The sequence below is a fragment of the Lepisma saccharinum genome, chromosome 25 (genome assembly GCF_977018435.1).
Source record: "Lepisma saccharinum chromosome 25, izLepSacc3.1, whole genome shotgun sequence".
Classification (NCBI taxonomy): domain Eukaryota; kingdom Metazoa; phylum Arthropoda; class Insecta; order Zygentoma; family Lepismatidae; genus Lepisma; species Lepisma saccharinum.
Window position 1 is genome coordinate 24,542,870 of NC_139253.1, and position 21,031 is coordinate 24,563,900.

Sequence of the window (21,031 nt, forward strand, 5' to 3'; positions counted from 1 at the left end):
TCATTTCTGGAACAAAATTTGATCCAGAAAATTGTTATTGCACGGTTGAATTGTTGCTGGGAAATTTTGGATTTTATCTCGTGTTGATGACTTAAGTTTGCATTTCTGACAAACCGTATGGAGAAGAGAGAAGTAAATTGAGAACTAAATCTCGGGTGTCTTTAACCTACCATTAAAATAGATTGAAAATAAATCAATTAGAAATTAAACGCTGGGTTTATATCGTTCCGTTCGTTTGGTGAAGTAGCCACATCACTTGTTACGTCATTCAGAATTTCACCACTGACTGCCAGCATGCGTACCAGTATGTTGCGTGGCGCAAAATAGGGCAATGTGGGTACAAAGCCCTTGGTGCTCCATTGATATCAAGGTAACGTTAAGTACTTGTCTATATCAAAGATCAATGTTTTAGTCCTAAAAACACTCTTCCCAATACTTATTGTGTGGTCTGGATTAAATTAAAATGCTCGGTTATAATACAGTATTCGAAAGAGCGGTATTATTGTTGTACTCGGAAAACATACCGACGGACAATTGCCCACTATCAAAATTGCTGTTGGCTCTACACCCCCCCCCCCCTAGGAATCCGAACTGATAATACTGCATAATTAAGCTCTGGCGACTGTTATCACAGATAAGATCAGATTTTCAAATTCAATCCGTACTCTGAGGATGGAAGCCATTTTCCAAAGCACAAGAATTTCGTAAATAATCCGAACAATTGTTTCATTGTGAACCATATTGAACTATACAAACATCTCCCACCTGACTGAAAATAATAAATGTCTCCATATTTTACAAATGTATGCAAGTTGCAGGACTTAATAACACGTGATATACTGGAATAAATTTTAAAAGTTGGAGGGTAAGCAAGCACATTAATCAATGTGTTTAGCATATGTAATGAATTAAGTATATTAAATTTTGTATAAATTGGTACAAATCTACGGATTTTAGGCGACAAAATTCGATAGGCACCTTCAGTGGTGGCGATCGGGTGTCAAAACGGGGGGGGGGGGAGGGAGCAGTTTACTTTGTTGGTAGACAAGTTTAGCATTGAGTTGCCTCCACACGCCCCTCCTGATCGCCGCCACTGGGTACCTTTAATGCTTATGCACCTCTAGAACACACGCTTATGGTAATTTAATTAGATTTTTGTTAATTAGCGTCTCCTCACCTGACACTTTGGGTAATCGTGACGATGTGATGAAGATTAAGGGGGACACTCAAAGAACATCAATTCTCGGGCCGGCATTCGAACTCGGAACACCAGGCAGCATAGCGCGCTGTGCTGACCACTCTGCCACGGAGGTAGATACGAATTTAAGAAAATAGCTGCCTAAGAGTTATATTAGCGAGTAGCGTGTATCATTGCGAAACTACAGGATGGAATTCGAGTAAGGCAGAACTGTACTTTTATCCATTTCATAGTTTGTCGATTTCCTACTTTGCAATTGTGGTTGGTAAAACCTCACTACGTAAGATAACAATTAGCAGAGTGCTCTGTGTAGATCAATTAATAGTAGTTCCAGTGTTCTGACTCTATACGACTTATATGCGGTGGAATGAAGACAAATGCTTGGATGACATTTTTAAAGTGATGGTGAAAGTTCAATGCCCACTTTTATCACTTGTAGAGGCCGTGCATTCCTCTTGTCAATTCCCGTTTTGCGAACCGTCAGATTCCAATTTCTTCTAATTTAAGCTGAAGGGGGAATATTACAAATAAGGAAATTTGGGGAATCTCCTTAACCCGTGCAGAAAATACATTGTAAATTCATTTAGCCGGCAATGATTTATCAGTACCAGCCAAGAGGTGTTTACAAATTTGTCCAGTCTTTGGATAAGAGGTCTTGATAAGGTATACCACCTTAACAAGACCTGGAAAATAGTGTAGGCTTAGAAAATAGTGTTGATCATAATAGTTATAATCATGTGCAGAATTGAGGAAGATTCACGAAAGCTGAGAGTACTTGACATTGCAAGAGATTAAAAGTATTTATACTGTAGCGATCATGATTAGTGGTTTTCGAGATTTCCCAAGGTTATGTAAATATGTATTTTCTGAAGCCAGTTTTCATGTCAGTGAACTAGACTAGATGGATGAAAGTGTTCTTAGCCACTGTTGACTATTTCAAAAGGTGGATGAGCCACCCAAGGTCTGTTCTTGTGTTAAATACTTTCCAGAAACTTTGTATTGTTGATCATCGGCCACTTTTTGGTTAATCGGGACGTTTGAATTCATGAAGTGCTCGCATGCCACGCCCAAACTCGAACCTGGGACCGTCGCAAGATAGGTCCCGAGTTTAGAACTCTATGCTCTCTGCCAGTAGAAAACTTTAGTCAACGGTGTAGAAATGGCCTTTAACAAAATTTTCATAATTCCCAAACATCGAAACCTTTCTTTCACCATTATATAACTTTTTTTCTGTAATGTCTTAAAAGCATGTGCTACTCATTGTTATGGAAAATAAACACTTGCATACAATAGGTAGTGGAATGTAGCTAATGCTGTGTGCTTGGTGTTACGTGTTTGGTTGAGAGAAATCTCTTTTGTGTTGGGACACAATCTACGCATTGCAAATCGTCGTGAGAGAATCTGAGGGACATAAACTGCAATTTATCAAATTTAAAGGAGCTGGAGAGAGGAGATTATGTATTCTTAGGAATATGTCTGACTCTTAAAAAAAAGTCTGTAAAATTGGATATATGTGACTCCACCTTACTGCTAAGGATTAGAAGTGAAGATATCTCTATCTGACTCGAAATAGAGCTTTTCAGAGGAGTTATTTTTTTAAAAAACTGAAATCTGAATTTTTGTAGTTACGTTCCTGTTCGGGAATGAAAGCATTCTGCTGCGAGCCGTCTGCGGCGCATGCGCGCGCAGCGAAGAGACGAACTGACTTGCTCATGTGAGCTCGGCCGTGCAACATACTACGCGCGCGTCTCCTATTATCTACGATATTAGACAGTTGTAATTACGGTTCTACATACCAATATGTATTATTTAGTATTATAAATATTCTAAAATCTAAATCGATGTACCGTGTTATTCATCTGGTAGAACTACGCCTAAGGTAAAACAGTTAACTTAAATTACCAGAGTATCAACGCATCATAAGTCGGTCAATACCACAACATATGGTCCTCCGCAAAACCGGATGAATTACGGATATCGGTAAACGACGGGACTGGTGAAAGTGCAGTTTAGTGAAGTGAAGTGATACAGACAGTGAAAGTACAGTGAAGTTACAGAACAAAGCAGTTTTCCCGCCACTTCAGCCACGCCGCGCGAGGGGAAATTAGAGCGAGCTTGGAGAATCAACGGACAGCACGATCCAGTCACAGGGTTGCCAAGAGCAGAGGAATTATCGACGGCTGCAGATTCCATGTACGTGAGTAAATCCTTTTATTTTCCTTTTCCATGCTTGTTTGTTCATATTCCTAACCTTGCCTGAGAAAATGCCGGAAGAAAGTGAAATGCTTGAGAAGCTCGTGAGACAACGCAGTGTAATTCAAGGACAATTAACTCGGCTTCAGAACTACGTGTCGAATTATGACGAAGCAAGTGGTCATGTAAACGAAATTGTAGCAAGGCATAAGCAACTCGGCAGTGTTTGGTCAAAACTAGAGGATGTAATGGACAAGATATCCGAATTATCAGATGAGCAATCTCACGACGAGAAGAGAGCGTCACTTGAGCAAAGTTACTTCACGTTAGAAGCTAAAATGCTTTCAATAATAGACAAAGACTCGACGAGAAAGAATAACACATGTAAGCCTGAAACTAAATCTCCAATCAAGCTCCCAGATGTAACTTTACCAACGTTTGACGGAAACTACACTCAATTTTCATCGTTTCAAGATATTTTTGTAGCCCTCATAGAAAAAAATGAAACCTTGTCAGACATACAAAGATTGCAGTATTTACGGCTTTCGTTAAAGGGTGATGCATTACAAACGATTGAGAATTTGCAACTCACAGGTGCTAATTACAAGGTTGCCTGGGATTTGATTCAGCGCAAATACAATAATCCAAAGTTAATAGCCGCTGCTTACGTAAATGACATTTTGAATGTATCTTCAGTCACTAAGGAAAGTGTACCAGAATTAAGAAAGTTCACGACTACGATTAGAAGTTCTATAGAAGCATTAAGAAACATTCAGGGAGACGCGGACTTAATTGATATTTTTCTCGTTCAGTATCTTTCAGCCAAATTGGATAAATGTACGAGAAGAGACTTTGAGAAACAATCAAGCAATACAGAATTCAGTACCATCGAAGAATTGCTTATATTCTTAGAAGCTAAGTGCAACTATCTACAGAAATTCGAAGCGAATGAACCTTCGACATCAACGAAGTCGTTTTCAAGGTCACCAGCTGTTAGTAACGTCAGGTCAAGAACGCCACAAGCATCTAACACGTATTTTACTGCATCAGGTAAAAGCTGCATCTATTGCAAGGATGCCTCTCCTTTTCATCCTTTATTCAGATGCCAGTCATTTTTGAAATTGACGAATAAACAGAAATATAAATTCCTGCATGAGAACCGCATATGCACGAATTGTTTGCGTTTTGCTAATCACTCAGTGTTAAATTGTAAAGCAGGCTCTTGCAGGTACTGTAGGTTGCGTCATCACACGAGTTTGCACGAAGAAAGGGGTGGCGAGCGCCGTGTACCTCCCCTCATGCCAGGAATATCAGCTGCGAACGAAGCAAGCAGTGTTTCCAACCCTCTAGTCGGAGAGGGAACCAGTTCATCGTATTCAGTAAAGAATAAGAACCAGAATGTTTTGCTGGCTACTGCCTGTGTTCTAGCAAAGGACAAAGATGGAAAATACTTGCCTTGCCGCATCTTATTGGACCCGGGGTCTCAAGTGAACCTCATTGGTATGGATATGGTACAACGTCTTGGGTTACGAAGACAGAGACAAAATACGTTGATACAGGGAATAAGTTCCAACACTGTAAATTCACCTTTTGCTGTGAATGTGGAATTAAAATCAAGATTCAATGAATTTACTGTAGAAGCACAATGTTCTGCCTTGAAAAATATTACGGAACGTTTGCCTGCAGAAAAAATGGATATTTCAACATGGGAGATACCTACAGATATTGCCCTGGCGGATGAAAACTTCAATGTTCCTGGAAAGATTGACATTTTAATTTCTGCAAGTATATTTTTCGATATCTTACTGCCAGAGAAGATGTCGAAACAAGGACCTTATCCTACGTTACAAAACACACAGTTCGGCTGGATTGTAGTGGGCAACACTCCAGGAACAACGTCACATCCAAGCAGATCATTCTTTATACAGGGTGAGCCGTTGGAAATGCTCTTACATCGTTTCTGGTCGGTGGAAGATTTGTCGGAAGAAATTATGTCGCCTAAAGAAAAGAAAATGGAAGCACATTTTCGCCAAACTACAGAAAGGAATAAAGATGGCACTTACACGGTACGCTTACCTTTGACGGAAGATAGATCAGCATTAGGGGAATCTTTGGAACATGCACACTCCAGATTTTTACAGTTAGAACGCCGACTAGATAGAGAACTGGAATTGAAAGAAGAATATGTGGAATTTATGAGCGAGTACGAGAGATTACACCACATGCAAGCAGTGCAGGAAGTGCGAGAGGCGCCAGCAACGGGAGACATCCGATATTTCATCCCCCATCACCCAGTTGTGAATATAGCCAGCTCCACGACGAAAGTACGAGTCGTATTCGACGCCTCAGCGAAAACGACCAGTGGCAGGTCACTCAATTGTCTACAAAGTGCAGGACCGGTTCTACAAGAGGATCTGTTCGGGTTACTGCTTCGCTTCAGGACTCATATAATCGCTCTGAAATCTGATATTGAGAAGATGTATAGGATGATTCATATGCACCCTTCTGATAGGAAATTACAGTGTATATTATGGAGAAAATCTCAAGACGAACCACTGATGATCTACGAATTAAACACTGTAACTTATGGCCTGACATCTAGCTCATATCTAGCAACTAAATGCCTACAACAACTGGCGACAGACGAAATGCACAACTATCCACAAGCTGCTGAAATACTGAAGAGAGACTTTTATATAGATGACTTGCTGTCAGGGCAAGAAGACGAGAATCAAGCCATTAATCTACGTAAAGAACTGTCAGCATTATTATCGGCAGGAGGATTTAAGCTACGAAAATGGGCATCCAATTCTGCAAGAGTAATGGAAACTATACCTTTAGAGCTACGGGAAGTTAAAGACACGATTCTGTTTAACGACGACAGTACAAAAACTCTAGGTGTCAATTGGAATACCACCGCTGACACTCTTTGCATATTAACGGCCGAAGATTCAGCGCTAGCGCGAGAACGCAATACTGAGTTGGCTACACTCGTACCGGCGAAGAAACATCATCTTACAACCTACCCCCTACGCAGGGATCCAGTACACGGGAAAGCAGACACCAACGCTTGTTTTGTAAACAATCACCCAGCTATCAACAATCAAAGAAACAATAAGGCTGCTGGTTGCAGCAAACCTCTTTACGATAAACAAAGCTTTTCGACGATACGTGCAAAGAAAGAAAACAATTTAGCCTGCTACGATTTGAAAGTTCAAGAAACATTAAGCAAGCGCAGGGTTGCCAGTCAAATCGCGCAACTCTTCGATCCGCTCGGAATTATTGGGCCTGTTATTGCATTGTTTAAACAGTTTCTACAGAAACTATGGAAGTTAAATGTATCCTGGGACGATGAGTTACCTTCAGATGTATTAAGCGAATGGAAGACTTTACAAGCACAAATATGTCACATTTCAGACATGAAGGTTCCACGATGTATTTTACCTAAAGGGAAGATTATAAACATTCAAATCCACGGGTTTTCTGACGCGTCTGAGAGAATGTACGGCGCATGCATTTACGTCAGAACTGTAACTGCAGGAGGAGAAGTTAATTCACGGTTATTGTGCAGCAAGAGGAAAGTTGCACCGATTAAGAAAATAACTTTGCCTCGTCTTGAGCTGTGCGCAGCACTTATCTTGGCAAAATTAGTTAATAAAGTGATACCTTTATTGAATCTCCAAATAAACAAGGTATATTTATATACAGATTCGCAGATTGTTTTGGCATGGATTGCAAAGGACCCAGAGACATGGAAACCCTTTGTGGCAAATAGAGTGGCTCAAATACAGGAATACACACAGGTGTGTGATTGGCGGCATGTAAGGTCAAAGGATAATCCTGCTGATATGTTATCGAGAGGAGTCGAACCCCTGAAGCTAAAGGGAAACTCACTTTGGTTCCACGGACCAGCATTTCTAAGCCAATCAGATCAAGATCCGAATTTAGCCATCAACGAGATCAGTTTTGGAATGAATCCACCTACAGAAGTACCAGAACGAAAGAAGGTGAAAATAACCTCATTGGTAACTACCCACAAATCAGATGAAATTCTTACGAGATTCTCTAACTTTTTGACAATGATAAGAGTTATGGCACTTTGTCATATTTTCATTGATAATTGCAAGGGGCCCACGAAGAGAAATGTTTGTACTTCGAAACTGAATGCCAAGGATTTGCAACGAGCCACAGATACGTGCATTAAAGTAACGCAAGCCTTATTCTACGCGAAGGAAATAGAAGACTTGACTCACGAGAGAGAAGTTTCTCCGAACAGTGGAATAAAAAATCTGTATCCATTTCTCGACGCCGATTCCATTGTTCGCGTGGGCGGACGTTTACAACACAGCGATCTAGCTTTTGAAGCTAAACATCAGATAATCTTGCCTCCTAAGGCCCATCTTACACGGCTGTTAATTGAATACGAACATCACAGATTACTGCATGCTGGAACACAGTTACTACTTTCCTCTATCAGACAAAAATATTGGATCGTCCGGGGAAGACAAATAGTTAAGCACATCCTACACTATTGTATTAAATGCCATAGACTTAAATCAGAAGCTAGTAAACAACTGATGGGACATCTACCGGAGCACAGAATCCGAGCTGCTTATCCATTCATGTACACTGGCGTAGACTACGCGGGACCTCTAAAGATAAAGACTGGAGCGACAAGGAGCAAATCGACGAGACAATGTTTCATTGCACTTTTTGTGTGTTTCTCAACGAAGGCTGTACACGTTGAAATTGTTACCGATTTAACAACTGAAGCATTTTTAGCTGCATTGAAAAGATTTATATCCCGAAGAGGAAAATGCGCAGCCATTTACAGTGACAACGCCAGTACCTTTCGAGGTGCACACAGAGAACTTCAGGAACTACGCAATATGTTTGAATCTACACAGTTTCAAGATGTCATTCAAGACTACGCTGCAAATGAGCACTTTGAATGGAAATTCATACCGCCAAGAGCGCCAAATTTCGGTGGACTGTGGGAAGCGGCGATTAAGTCGCTAAAACATCATCTACGAAGAGTGATGGGAAGCACCATACTAACCTACGAAGAGTTAAGTACCTTACTTTGCCAGATTGAAGCAATATTAAATTCAAGACCACTTTGCGTTTTACCCGACGAATCAGATTACCAGATATTAACTCCAGGGCATTTTCTCATTGGCAGACCCATAACAACCTTCCCAGAACCTGACCTTACCCTCATACCTGACAATAGACTCAGCAGATACCAGCTGATACAGAAGATGAGAAGATCCATTTGGAAGCAGTGGAATAAAGAATACCTACATTCTCTTCAACAACGCCAGAAGTGGACCTCCTCCACCAAGAACTTATCTCCAGGGACAGTTGTACTGCTGAAGGAGGACGACGTACCCCCACTACAGTGGAAACTAGCTAAGGTGGAAGCGGTGCATCCTGGGAACGATGGACTAGTGCGAGTAGTGACAGTGAAAACGAAAGACGGAGTTTTTAGAAGAAGTGTTAGTAAAATTGTGCTCCTCCCCATAGGTAAAGACGGAGATTAGTTGAATTATGTTCATTCAACCGGGGGGAGTATGTTCGGGAATGAAAGCATTCTGCTGCGAGCCGTCTGCGGCGCATGCGCGCGCAGCGAAGAGACGAACTGACTTGCTCATGTGAGCTCGGCCGTGCAACATACTACGCGCGCGTCTCCTATTATCTACGATATTAGACAGTTGTAATTACGGTTCTACATACCAATATGTATTATTTAGTATTATAAATATTCTAAAATCTAAATCGATGTACCGTGTTATTCATCTGGTAGAACTACGCCTAAGGTAAAACAGTTAACTTAAATTACCAGAGTATCAACGCATCATAAGTCGGTCAATACCACAACAGTTCCTCTGATTCTCATTCGACGAAATGCAATTCATGGACTTATTGCAGTTACATTAGCCAACATTTGCAATCAGATCTCATTTTAATCTCACCCAAATAACTTGTTGCTCATTTTTCTCTGCAGTAATGGTTTCAGAATAGCAAATAGGAAAATATTTCGGATAAGATCGAGAGAGGCAGTCCCGTAGCCAGGCAGGGACAGGGGGTGGGGGGGGGCTAAAACTTTTTTGTGTAATTTGTTTGCAGTGAAAAGTGAAAATGTAGACAGCAGAAATTATTTTGCTCACAACTTTGGTGAAGGATAAATTCAGGGAGCATGAACATCAGCTATTAATTACATTCGTTCATCTTGTTTATACGAAGTGTAAGTAGCGGCAAGTATTTCGGAGATTCTCTTCTCTAGACTTCAGAAAGTTCCTTCACAGGGGAGCTTCTTTATCTGTACCTTCGTTGCCCCTGTTGCGACCTCCCATTTATACAGAAATCTGTGGCTTTCATGTCATTATGCAAATTCCCTCCGTATCTGCGTCAAGGGTTAACAGCTCCCAAGTTTTGGGAACGAAGTGGAGTTCTATTGTTTCGGCCAGGGAGTGGAATGTACGCTAGACACTATGATTGAATATTGTCAATCTTTTCTTGTGTGATATAAATATCTGTATCATCAAACGTAGTATGGAGATGATTTCAGTAGCAGCCAATTAGCACTTCGGAGAAAATGTATTTGCGTGATATTTCTAAACTTTATGTAACTTAATGACCCCCCTCCCCCACACACATAATTTACCTGAACACTGTTAAACTTTTGAAAAATGGACTTTTATTTTCAAAGCCCCCCCTGATAACCCGTGACCCCCCCCCCTTGGAGATCAATTCTGGCTACGGGCCTGGAGAGAGGACGCATCTGTCGCATCGAGGAGTTTATCGCGATGAAATAGATAATTTGTGGAGCCACGTAGTTTCAATCTTCTCCCACGGAAGGGACAGAGCAGCTAATAGATCTTTGTTGGATCTAGTTTCTATTTGTCCCCTAAATTGTCAAATGTTAACGACTAGGGCATGTAAATATCAATGAATTGTGTAGCGTTTCTATATTTAGCTCGATTGTAATGTAACATAGCAAATTCAATGCACTGCTGTGACATTCAGCTTCATATGCTCTGTCAGTAAGGATTGAACTATATAGACACATGATAAACAACCTTGAATCTTTAATTATTCTTACCCTAATCGAAAATTCAACTGAAGTGTGAGGTGTCCATTCAAGACATCTAAAAGTCCTCACTCCAATGTAGTACAGCCTGCACTGTATTTTGCAGGCTAACAAGGCTCTGACGTTTGAACTCATAGCCCTTTATGGGACTCGTGTGCTGTCCATGTGTGTGTGATTTTCCCTTCATATATTATTTCATCCTATCACCATTCATCTTCATTCTCGCAATTAGCCTAAAGTGGCAGAAATGCGAAGTAAAAAAAATCCAACCAATCAATCGAAAATTCAACTGGCAAAAATCCAGTTTCAATCATTCTTGCACGACAAATTCACACCAATAAAATTGTTTTGCAATAAGCACTGATAATGGACATGCCACCATTAAGGTTAACCAATCAAACAACCTTATTCGAGGAAAAATGAGCGAAGATTCATATTTTCTAAGTGGCCGAACCTTCAGAGCGTGCCGGAAGGAGATTTCCCCATATGCCAAAATTAGGGTGGGTGACTCAAGGTTAATAATTTCAATGCCACAACTGTAATTAACCAGAACGACTGATTTCACTTCTGCTACTGAATCACGTGCAAGCTTGTATACTCTATAAAACTTACTAAACCGTAGTAAAAGAGTGAATCAAATTAAGAGCGTTGGATAATTGCACTTTGTTCAGAGATTCCCCTTAAAATGCAGTGTGGATGATTGTGCAGTTTCAGAACACCTTTGAGGAACTTTCAGCACACACTGGACAAATGTGTTGTGATCAAAACTAGTTTCTAGAAGGTCTTAATGTTTTGTTTGAAAGATTAGATAGAATCTCGAGAAATATTGTATATCGTAGATTAATTTTAGATCGATTGATTTGGTTAATTTTACTTGCTTTTCTGTTTTTCCATTCAACTACCAATCAGAATTGGAGAGTCACTAGATGTTTCGACAGTTTAAGTAACTTTTTCATACAAGATAATACGAGGAAAATACTTCTTGTTGATTGGAAAATCTGCTAAGCCAACGTGTCTAAATTTCCTACTATCATATTGATATTTTGTCAGTCGCATACAAATATTTTGAACATTAACCAAAGTATTCTGAAATATATAAAATGTGCTGTGTAAAACCGTAGGAAATCTATGATACTGTATGTGATTATAGTTTTTAAAATACAATTGTAAATACTGTATGACTTTCGAAGTAAGTTTCATAATAAGTATTTTATATCCAGAGATGTGAATGTAATGTAAACGTGATAAACCTAGTGTGAACAGTAGCTTCCGTATTTTGAATATTGTTGTAAAGTTTATTTGGCTAATTTGTATTACGGAATAAGTTTTAAAACTGTTCGGAGAAGGGATTCATTACAAGATGCAACCCCTATCGTAATATGGCTAATATAACTGTATATATATATATATATATATATATATATATACACTAGTGTCAGTAAAGTGTATATAATCATGAAATAAAACTTTACATAACTCATTTCACTCATACGAGCTACTGTACATATGCTGCATTTTCCAACAGTGCTAATGTTGGAGATTAGTTGAAGAAAATATTAATTTCCCATTTTATTTGTAATTAGCATCTAAACTCGTGTTTGTGCACAGTGTTTTTAACGACCGTGCCAGACCCCTCATGCTGCCCTCCTGAAGTGAGGACGTAAAAACTTAACGGAAGTTTCAAGCTGAAGGTCGATCCGGAAGCGAGGCCGTACCTAAGTACCATATGAGATTGGCGTAAGGAAGCAGACGCCAGAGCTTCTGTTCAAATTCACATTATGCATAATTTGTTACCTTAATTACAAAGAGCACAATTATACGCTATTTTGATCCTTAATTGTTATACTCTAACTGCTAGACTGAAGTATCTACTTTAAAAAAAAGTATTCATAGAAATGAGCAGAGACTCGGACAAGGCACCCATTCTGTAAAGGTCTGACAGTTGAGGTTTAGCTCCAACGGACTAACTTTTTAATCCCGGGGGAAGAAAAATCAAACATTAGCAAATGTCTTGTTAGTTCTTGTGGAACGCCACTCCTTTCACAGTCACAAGGACCAATGTTTTCAATACATGCCTAGCCGACAAAGAAAAACTCCTAGTAGTGACCAAGATTCTTGATGTAATACGTGAGATAACCTAAGGGAAGCACAAAAGGTATGTGCTGGGAAAAAGAAGGCGTTCAAGGTCATGGTTCTCTCGTCTAGTTTTCACTTCCCCGAATGCAATTTAGGAATGTAGCACTTAAAATTTTGACCCATCAGATATGACCAGACGCAGCGTAAATTGATAGGGATTTCCAGTGAACTTCTGCAGAATCATTATAGGCCTAATAAAAAAATGTTCCCTTTTTTATGGAGGGTCTTCTAACAAAAAGTCGATCCTTTACTTTAGGTCATCGCCATCTAGTTAATAGCCTTCAAAGTTTTCCTGTTAGGGAAGCCCCATCCAAGTAGCGGATATTACCTAAAGCAGTGCTGCCAACTGTCACTTTTAAATATCCACTTGAAGATCCTAATTGAAATGACAAATGGGATTACTGATAACTCGTTTGAACCAGTTTCCAAATTCAAGTACTTAGGAGTAATACTAACAACTGAAAATGATATTAAAGAGGAAATACAAAGCAGCCTTAATTCAAGAAATGCATGTTACTTTTCTCTTCATAAACTTTTGTCTTCTCGTTTAATATCTAAGAAACTAAAAGTTAAAATATACAAAACAGTAATTTTGCCTGTAATATTATATGGATGCGAAACTTGGTCCCTTAACATTAAATTGAGAGTATTTAAAATTAAGATCCTTAGGGAAATATTTGGGCCTAAAAGGGATGAGGAGACAGCTGAGTGGAGAAGGTTACATAATTTATAAGTACATAATTTGTATTCATGTCCAGATATTATTAGAATGATTGTTAGAAGAGTTAGGTGGGCAGGCCATGGGGGTACAACTAAGTTTCAATGTTTTGTTGTTAAATAACCTTGTCCTTAATCTATGCTGATTTGAGATAAGTGCACTCGTGTACATATGACACTAATGGTTGAATTGATATATAAAGAAATATGCAGGTGATAAGATTTTTTTCCAAAGCGTATGCCTTGGAAATAAACTTTTCGTGAATTTCCTCAAGAGGAAGACTGTCGCAATGAATTTCCCTGATAACGAAAAATAGTTGACTAACAGCCAAGAAAGGGACAGACCACATGAAAGTCTCTAGAAAGAATGGACACGAGAAAGTGAACATTCTGTAGTGCCTTCCCTATTGTGCTTGAAGATAAGTTGTATGCCCCAAGGGGTGTTGGTGGGGATCATAACCCCATTTGATAGTGTTCCAAAAGAAAAAAAACGAAGGCAGGAAGAGATGGCGAAATGAGCGACAACTGAAAAAGAGTATCTCTCTCCCCCTTTAGAAAATCATGGGTACGCCACTGGATCAACCCGTCCTTCCGCTGCACACATGCATATTTCTTTTCCAATTTCTGTATGGAGACGATAAGGCCTGACGAGCTCACGAGACTTGATAACATTGGTGTCTAATTGCGTTTCGAACCTAGTAAGTTGGTCGAAAAGCATAGGCCTATATCTGAGGTAATCGCAGCAAGGTAAAAGTTCTGGATCTCAGCTGTACGTAAGCAATTGGCTTGGCTTCTATCAAGTATTTGCCTTCTCTATATTAAAATATTAGTTTTTTTTAACGTAACTGAAAATGAAGGATAATTGTGATTACAATAGTGCAATTGCCGTTGAATAGAGATTTAACATAATTTGAATGTTCTGAGAGTTTACACCGGACTTCATCTAAAATATTTCTAAAAGTGGACTAGCCATAAGGGTACTACAGATGTGGCCTTGTGTAAAAATTTAGATAGAGCTTTGTGGTGCTAAATGTACAGAATTTCACCCCATAATAGTTAACAGATTTTATGTCTCTTAAACTTAATAATTATTTATTACTAAACTGTCTTTGGCGCAAGATAGGGATGCACAAAATAGTCGTGAATATACATTAAAATTATAGTCCAAATCGACGCACTGATTTCTTTGCGACAATTTATGGAATATTTTTCTGGTCTGGAAAAAGTGAGCACATTAGTTGTCATTGATTTGTGCATTATAGTCGAAATAAAACTTACGACAGTGTTGCCAAGTACGGACTTAATCATACTTAATGTTCTTTGTACAAAGATTCTGCGCCCCTATCATTGGATTCGTTATCTGATGCGACGATTTAAAGGTTATAAACAAATCTTGGACTGGAAGAAACTGGGTGCGACGATTATGAGGTGAAGTACAGTTATCATTGCTCTAATTCTGAACTTTAATTTCCGCAAATAAAAGGGAAACTATTACGAAGATCACTAAAACGCCTGAAGTAAATCAGTAAATTGTGTCTACGTAAGATCTGATAGTACTTGAAAACGCTAGGCTGCTTGTAGAGTCACGGACACTTCTGGGTTGTAATGATGCCATAAGCTTTCAATGGGATTGTTACAACCCAGAAGTGTCCGTGACTGTACATTCTAGTCCCTGGATGCATGACTGACATACTGAAGAAAGGTGGCATACTGTGGCTACAGTCACGAATATGCTGGATCTGGAGTTCAAGTTGTGTGGATTGTATGGAAGTTTTCCAGAAGCTTTCAGGAAACCCTGTTATACTCAGTTACTGAGACTTCAATCTTATCACACCATTATCTTATAGGAGAGACAAAAAACCTATTCGTCAAACAGGGATCCTCGAACTACATTCAGAGATGTATTGCTGCGCGCTTTGATTTCTGATATTGCATTGCCAAATCTCTCTTCTTTGTCTCACCATCCCAGACCCATCAAGAATCGAGGGAAAAGTGGAAAACTAAGATCATATCTGTTGCCAGGAGAATGGCGAAGTTGTTGCTAAGCAACCATTGAGGAATCGAACGATGCAATGTGCTCTTGATGGACTGACTATGATGAGTTTTATTTTTAGGCCCTCGTATTGCAGCCTCGAGTGTAACTGTATTAAGGTATGACAGAGCTGTGACGAGATCACTTACTGCCTGAACCCATATCAGTCACGTAACATCAAACGAACTTGTAAAGGTTATTGGATTTATGCCTACAATGGTGAAACGTTTTCCTCTCATTGGTAACATGAGCAATATCAGTGAGATAAGTACTCCCGGAAGAATGCTTTTGGTTTTATCATTTCATCGTAGCTAAAGTACTTTGGAATTATTCACGACGTTGTTGTAATTACCTCCCGTCTGACCTAAGCATATTCGGCAGTGTTGATTACCTTATTTGAACACTACTATATATTGGACGTAGAAAGTTTAAAATTTCCAGTATTAACGAATACTAGTGAAATGTGTGTGGAGCAGGCCCGTACCCAAGGGAGGGGCCGTGGCCCCCCTCGAATCATTAAATATTTAAATGTGAACCTATAAAAGCTACGAAAATAACATTGACAATTTTTCAAACTTGTAAAAATTTCAATTTTGTCCTTGGATAAATTAATGTGTTTGTTGTGTAGAGAGGTTCTGGGTCCGAATCCCAGCCTGGTCATAGGTGTTCTTTGCGAGTGTGTTCCTTCATCAATATCATACCCTCGCTCATCCTCATCGTCGCAATTAGACAAACTTGTCAGAAAAGCAACGCAAAATAACAATATTCAATAAAACTCGCAGCATTTATTGGTTCCAAATTTTTGGATCTACCCCCTCCCCTGTTAAAAAAAGAAACAAAAAAAACAGGGGCTTATAGCAACATATAAAAAATAGATAAAACACGAATTCGAGGCTAACATAAGTATGAAATCATTGACCATTATTAACAGAAGGCAATAATTAATTAAAATATAACATGTAAAAACACTTTTCAACCAGCTGGGTACGGGCCTGATGTGGAGTGTAGCTATTATTGTATGCGCATAAACTTGTACGCTGCTCACGCATGAGGTAAAAACTGTTGAAGGCTTCAGAAATGCAATGAATGGAGTGGGTGAAATGGACAAAGAAATGTAGCTTGTATTATACTGGAAGGAAGGGAGGAGGGGCACGCTAGAAGTGATCAAGAAAAGATAAATCGGGTGGGACTCCCCCCCCCCTACTACGAAAGAACTGCCTGCTAGAAGATGCGCTGGAAGCCATGGTTAATACAGAAAGGATATCTATCTCTCCCATTGCCTGCGAGGAAGTTTTTAGTGTATTAGCTAGGTATACATTGGACGATAATCGGCCGACGCAGGACATTCGACGATGTTGCCCGGCGATTTCAATGCCGGTTGAAGGCGGGGCCAAAATCGGCCGACGTTTGAGCGGCAAAACATGAAAAAGAATCGGCGTCGTCGAGAAACTCTTAGCAAATGGAAAACATCTGCCAATGTGTATGCCCGCTTGTCAACATCGGCCGGCGATTTCTCAATTCAGTCAGTGGTATGATTTGTTTACATCGTGGCGCATAATTCTCGTAGTAAAATATATTAATATTGGCATAATTATATTTTTATTAATAGTTATATAATTATATAACATTATTATATATAAGGGTACTCACGATCTTGATTTAGCATGTTAAATGTCGAAAGTTAGAAAATATCAAAGATTCTGAGCGGTACTTTATACGAGGCTTGCTATATGTTATTTGCTAAGATAGGTCAGGTACACTCCGTGTTATCTTTGAGGAACCAACAATACGAAATCGGGTTTTTCACAATAAATAAAACAATTGAACATTGAAGCACGTTTGGTAATTTTGGGAGCCACCAAACTAAGTAGCTCCTCAAATCAGATTTCTACATTCGCACGAAGTTTTTGAACGAACTTCTATCGATTAGCAAGAGTTCGACCAACAAACTGATCGCTGTTTTTTCCCAGTTTTTAAACTGGTCTCTTTTTCCACAAAAGTTTTTTTCCTTTGCTTTTTTTTTTTTACTTATAACAATGAATGCAGCCGCAACACCACCAGCAGTAAGCAGATCCATCGTTTATTCCGATACGTACCACCAGCGGAGTTTGAAATCTGGAATCTGCATCGGTTAAAACGTTTTGCTACGTGGACGCGCACAATCTGTCGATTCTACCGCACGATCATAGTCGTTGTGGCCGGATGATTTGGCGACTATCAGAATTGGCGTCCAGTGGGCGATAATCGTCCAATGTATACCTAGATTTAAATTTTTAATGTGTTGTGCTTGTCCTGTACAGGTCCCCTTAGAACCTTGCACTTTTAACTTTTCCCAAGGGGCTTTTTAAGTAAGAATTTTTGTTAAGGGGCTATTTCCCCGCATACATTGAGGGCTGCAAAATGGCCATATATGCCGAAGCACACAATAATTTTAATTCATTCATTCAGCTGGTGAGATGAAGTGGATTCTACTCTACGCAAGATCTAAATACTTGGGGAGGTTGCAGTAAAAAAAACTGCATTGACCAAAGAATTAACGAAACTGTCTGTCTGTATATTTTATTTGCAATGTAGTATTATAGTGTGCTTGTATGTCCATTAAAGGGCGTATCTCGCAAGCTCAAGAAATAATGCAGGCGTAACTTAGCAGCGTGTGAGTGGCTTTAAAAGCTTCGAATGATACTTAGTATTTATAAAACTGTTCATATGAATTTTTGAAAAATGGGAAATTTCTGTAAGGAAATTGAGAAAATAAGGAGAGTATCATCATAACATAGGAAAATTAGGCAAGAAAAAAAAGTCCTGTTAATGTTGATGTAATTTCAAGATTTTGAAGTGGAAGTTTCCTAAATGGTTCCTTTCTTTTTTGCCAGGTCACGAGAAATGCATATTTCATCATGACCTGGAGCTGGACCACAAGCCCCCGACTCGAGAGGCTCTCCTTCCCGAAATGTCTAGAGCCTACCGCCTCGTCCTCAGCAGCCTGGGCGAGAACCCCGACCGACAGGGTCTCCTGAAGACACCCGAGCGAGCAGCGAAGGCTATGCTTTTCTTCACCAAAGGCTACGATCAGAGTTTGGAAGGTAAGTCGCACATGTATTTATTATTCTCTCAACGCACGTTTGATTCCCCGTGCAACAGCTATGACCTTGTGCTTTGCGTTCGCGGCAGAGCTTGCGGAGACTTGACCTGGAGTTGCGAGCTCTCGGTTGCGAGGTGAATCAAACGCCATCTGCATATTGGGGGGATGATTCCCTATGCAACCGCCGAGAGCTTATGCTGGGCTACCGCGGTAGACCTTGCGTAGACTTACCCGGAACAGCGAGATATCAGTTGCGTGGTAAATCACACGCTATATAAGCGTAATCCGATACTGTTATTAGAGCCATTTAGTATATCCAATAATTTTGAAGGTATGTGAAAAAAAATTGCTTTTAGGGTACATTCAGAAGTTTCCTGATTCTTCATTTGGCAAACAGTCCGGTGTTGGCCCATTAGAAAGCGGGCCACAGTAGATATAACGTACACGCGGAGCTTTACCTCTTAGTTCCTGACGATAGGCAAAACTGAGCTTTTGTTTTAGTCCACTTTATGCAGAGATAGCCTAATCGGGGCTGGATCTTCAGTTTAAGTGGGACCCGAACCGCTGTGCCTCCAGTGGGTATCGAACCCAGGATACCTTGATTACAAGACGATGACGTAACCACTACGCCATCGGGGAGGCGATATACAAATCTAAGCAATGTAATTTCAGTAGTACTTCTGCCATGTTTTAAGAAGTAATTTTAAGCTATTAACCACTCTTATTTGAGAATACAGCATCACTTAAATGATAGAGACCAGATAAGATATCCAATCTCGAATATTTGGATTAAGGCACCATCGTGGGTTTGTTTACCCTTAACGATCAATTAAGTTCACTCGCTTGCAAAAGCTGTTTACAAAGTTACCGGATGTGATGTAATATGGCGGAAGTTAATCCCGAAGTGAACTTATTGTTTCACTCGAAGGGATCAAGGATATGGATTTTTTTTTTTTGCTCTGAGTAATGCATTGATTAAATTTAGATAACCACCAAAAAGCACAGTGGGAAGTTAGTGGTGAGTTTAGTACGGTATTTAGATTTATTTTCGCTCCAAGGTGAAAGCTGAAAACAAGTATTTTGAGAGTTTGCAAGTTATAAGCTAACACTTGCGAAGATAATACTATGAGGTGGAACAAAGGGGGTTCCTGGTGCAAGTTAACATCCCCCCAAAAAAGTATTATTATAAACATCACTCTCGTACAAAATATGGTTAGTTGAAGTATTTAGTTCTTTACAGAACATTGGTTTTCAATGGAACGTGTTTCTTCCATACGTGCAGACATATGCAGGCGCAGTGGCGCAGGAACTTTTTTCTATGGGGGTTACAAAATTCAACCTCCTCCCTCTCTCATATGTATATAGTGTGGATAAATAATGTTCATTTCTCTATATTTTTAGAATTCATGGCTATTTAAAAAAAACATGTTTTTTAGAACAGACAACAATTCCAAAATATATAGAGCTCTGAACCTCATTCTTGGCTAATTTGGAATTTAATGGAACTAAAAATCAGAAGTTTGTAATACGAAAATTGCGAACAAATATAAATGTATTCATTTTAATATAGGTTACGATTTGAAGGGGGGTGAGGAGGACTCCCTCTCCACCTGACTTGAACCATCCCAAAACAGGGGTAAGAGACCCAAATGTAAACATCACTTCCATTGTAGTACACCTGCATTGTGGTGACAAGCGAAGCTCTGGCTAGTATAATCCTCTCTAGGACATTGTGTGGCTGTCTTGTGTGTTTCTGATTCTGCTATTGTCAATTTTATCTTCGCGATTAGCCAAAAGAGGCAGAAAAGCGAAGTAAATAATTTCAATCGGTTAACATCTTCACCTCTAACTCGATCCATTCTGCCACATCGCGCTACGACGACAAAGGTCCCGGTTTCGAATCCCGGCCAGGGCATCGATGCTTGTGAACATCCATTCATAAATTAAATCATATCGCTCATCTCAATCTTCGCAATTAGCCAAAAGTGGCACAAAAGCGAAGCAAGAAAAAGCAAATCTATCCATTCTGCATGACAGAATCGAATTTATAGAACATCAGTGGAGCTGCGGACCTAAATAGCACTGTAATGGGGAAAGATAGGGCAAATATGCCTCTTGCCCATTGTCCTCTACTCTTACAGAAACAAGTCTTCGCTCAGAGCACTCGAATGACTTTCCCTTTCTATTGCCTTGGCTCTGTTTTTGCGGTCATATCTGTCCATATGTGCGTCTTATGTTTAACCCAATTCCTGCCTTTCTTGAAAAAGCGTCGCCGAAGGGAACCTTTCTATATCTCGAACTGGCACTCGTCAACATCGACACAATTTCCCGTCAATTCTGAATTGAAATAAAAAAAATGAGCTTAATATCAACTTACTCTGTTCGATATTAGTTTCGCAATGCACTTCAGTATAGGGGGCCTTGAGATACGCGTTTCAAGTGCTTTGGAATCTGTATGTGAATGTGCAAATAACAATAATAGGTTAGGTGTAGTTATCCAGGGAGTGTCTTATGATTAGCATACCCAAATGCATAATGAAACTCACGATTGCCTTGGAAGAAAGAGCAATGTGCAGGAAT

At 39.7% G+C, this 21,031-nt stretch overlaps 1 protein-coding gene across 2 annotated transcripts in view; it reads left to right on the top strand.

The window, feature by feature from the left end:
- The window catches only part of Pu (GTP cyclohydrolase punch), an 83,741-nt gene that overhangs the window by 19,610 nt on the left and 43,100 nt on the right, over positions 1-21,031 (top strand). For both annotated transcript variants that reach the window (XM_083112035.1, XM_083112034.1), the window contains exon 2: positions 18,243-18,452. In XM_083112035.1, the coding sequence (XP_082968161.1) occupies positions 18,243-18,452 (210 nt within the window). The remainder of the gene's footprint in view (positions 1-18,242; positions 18,453-21,031) is intronic.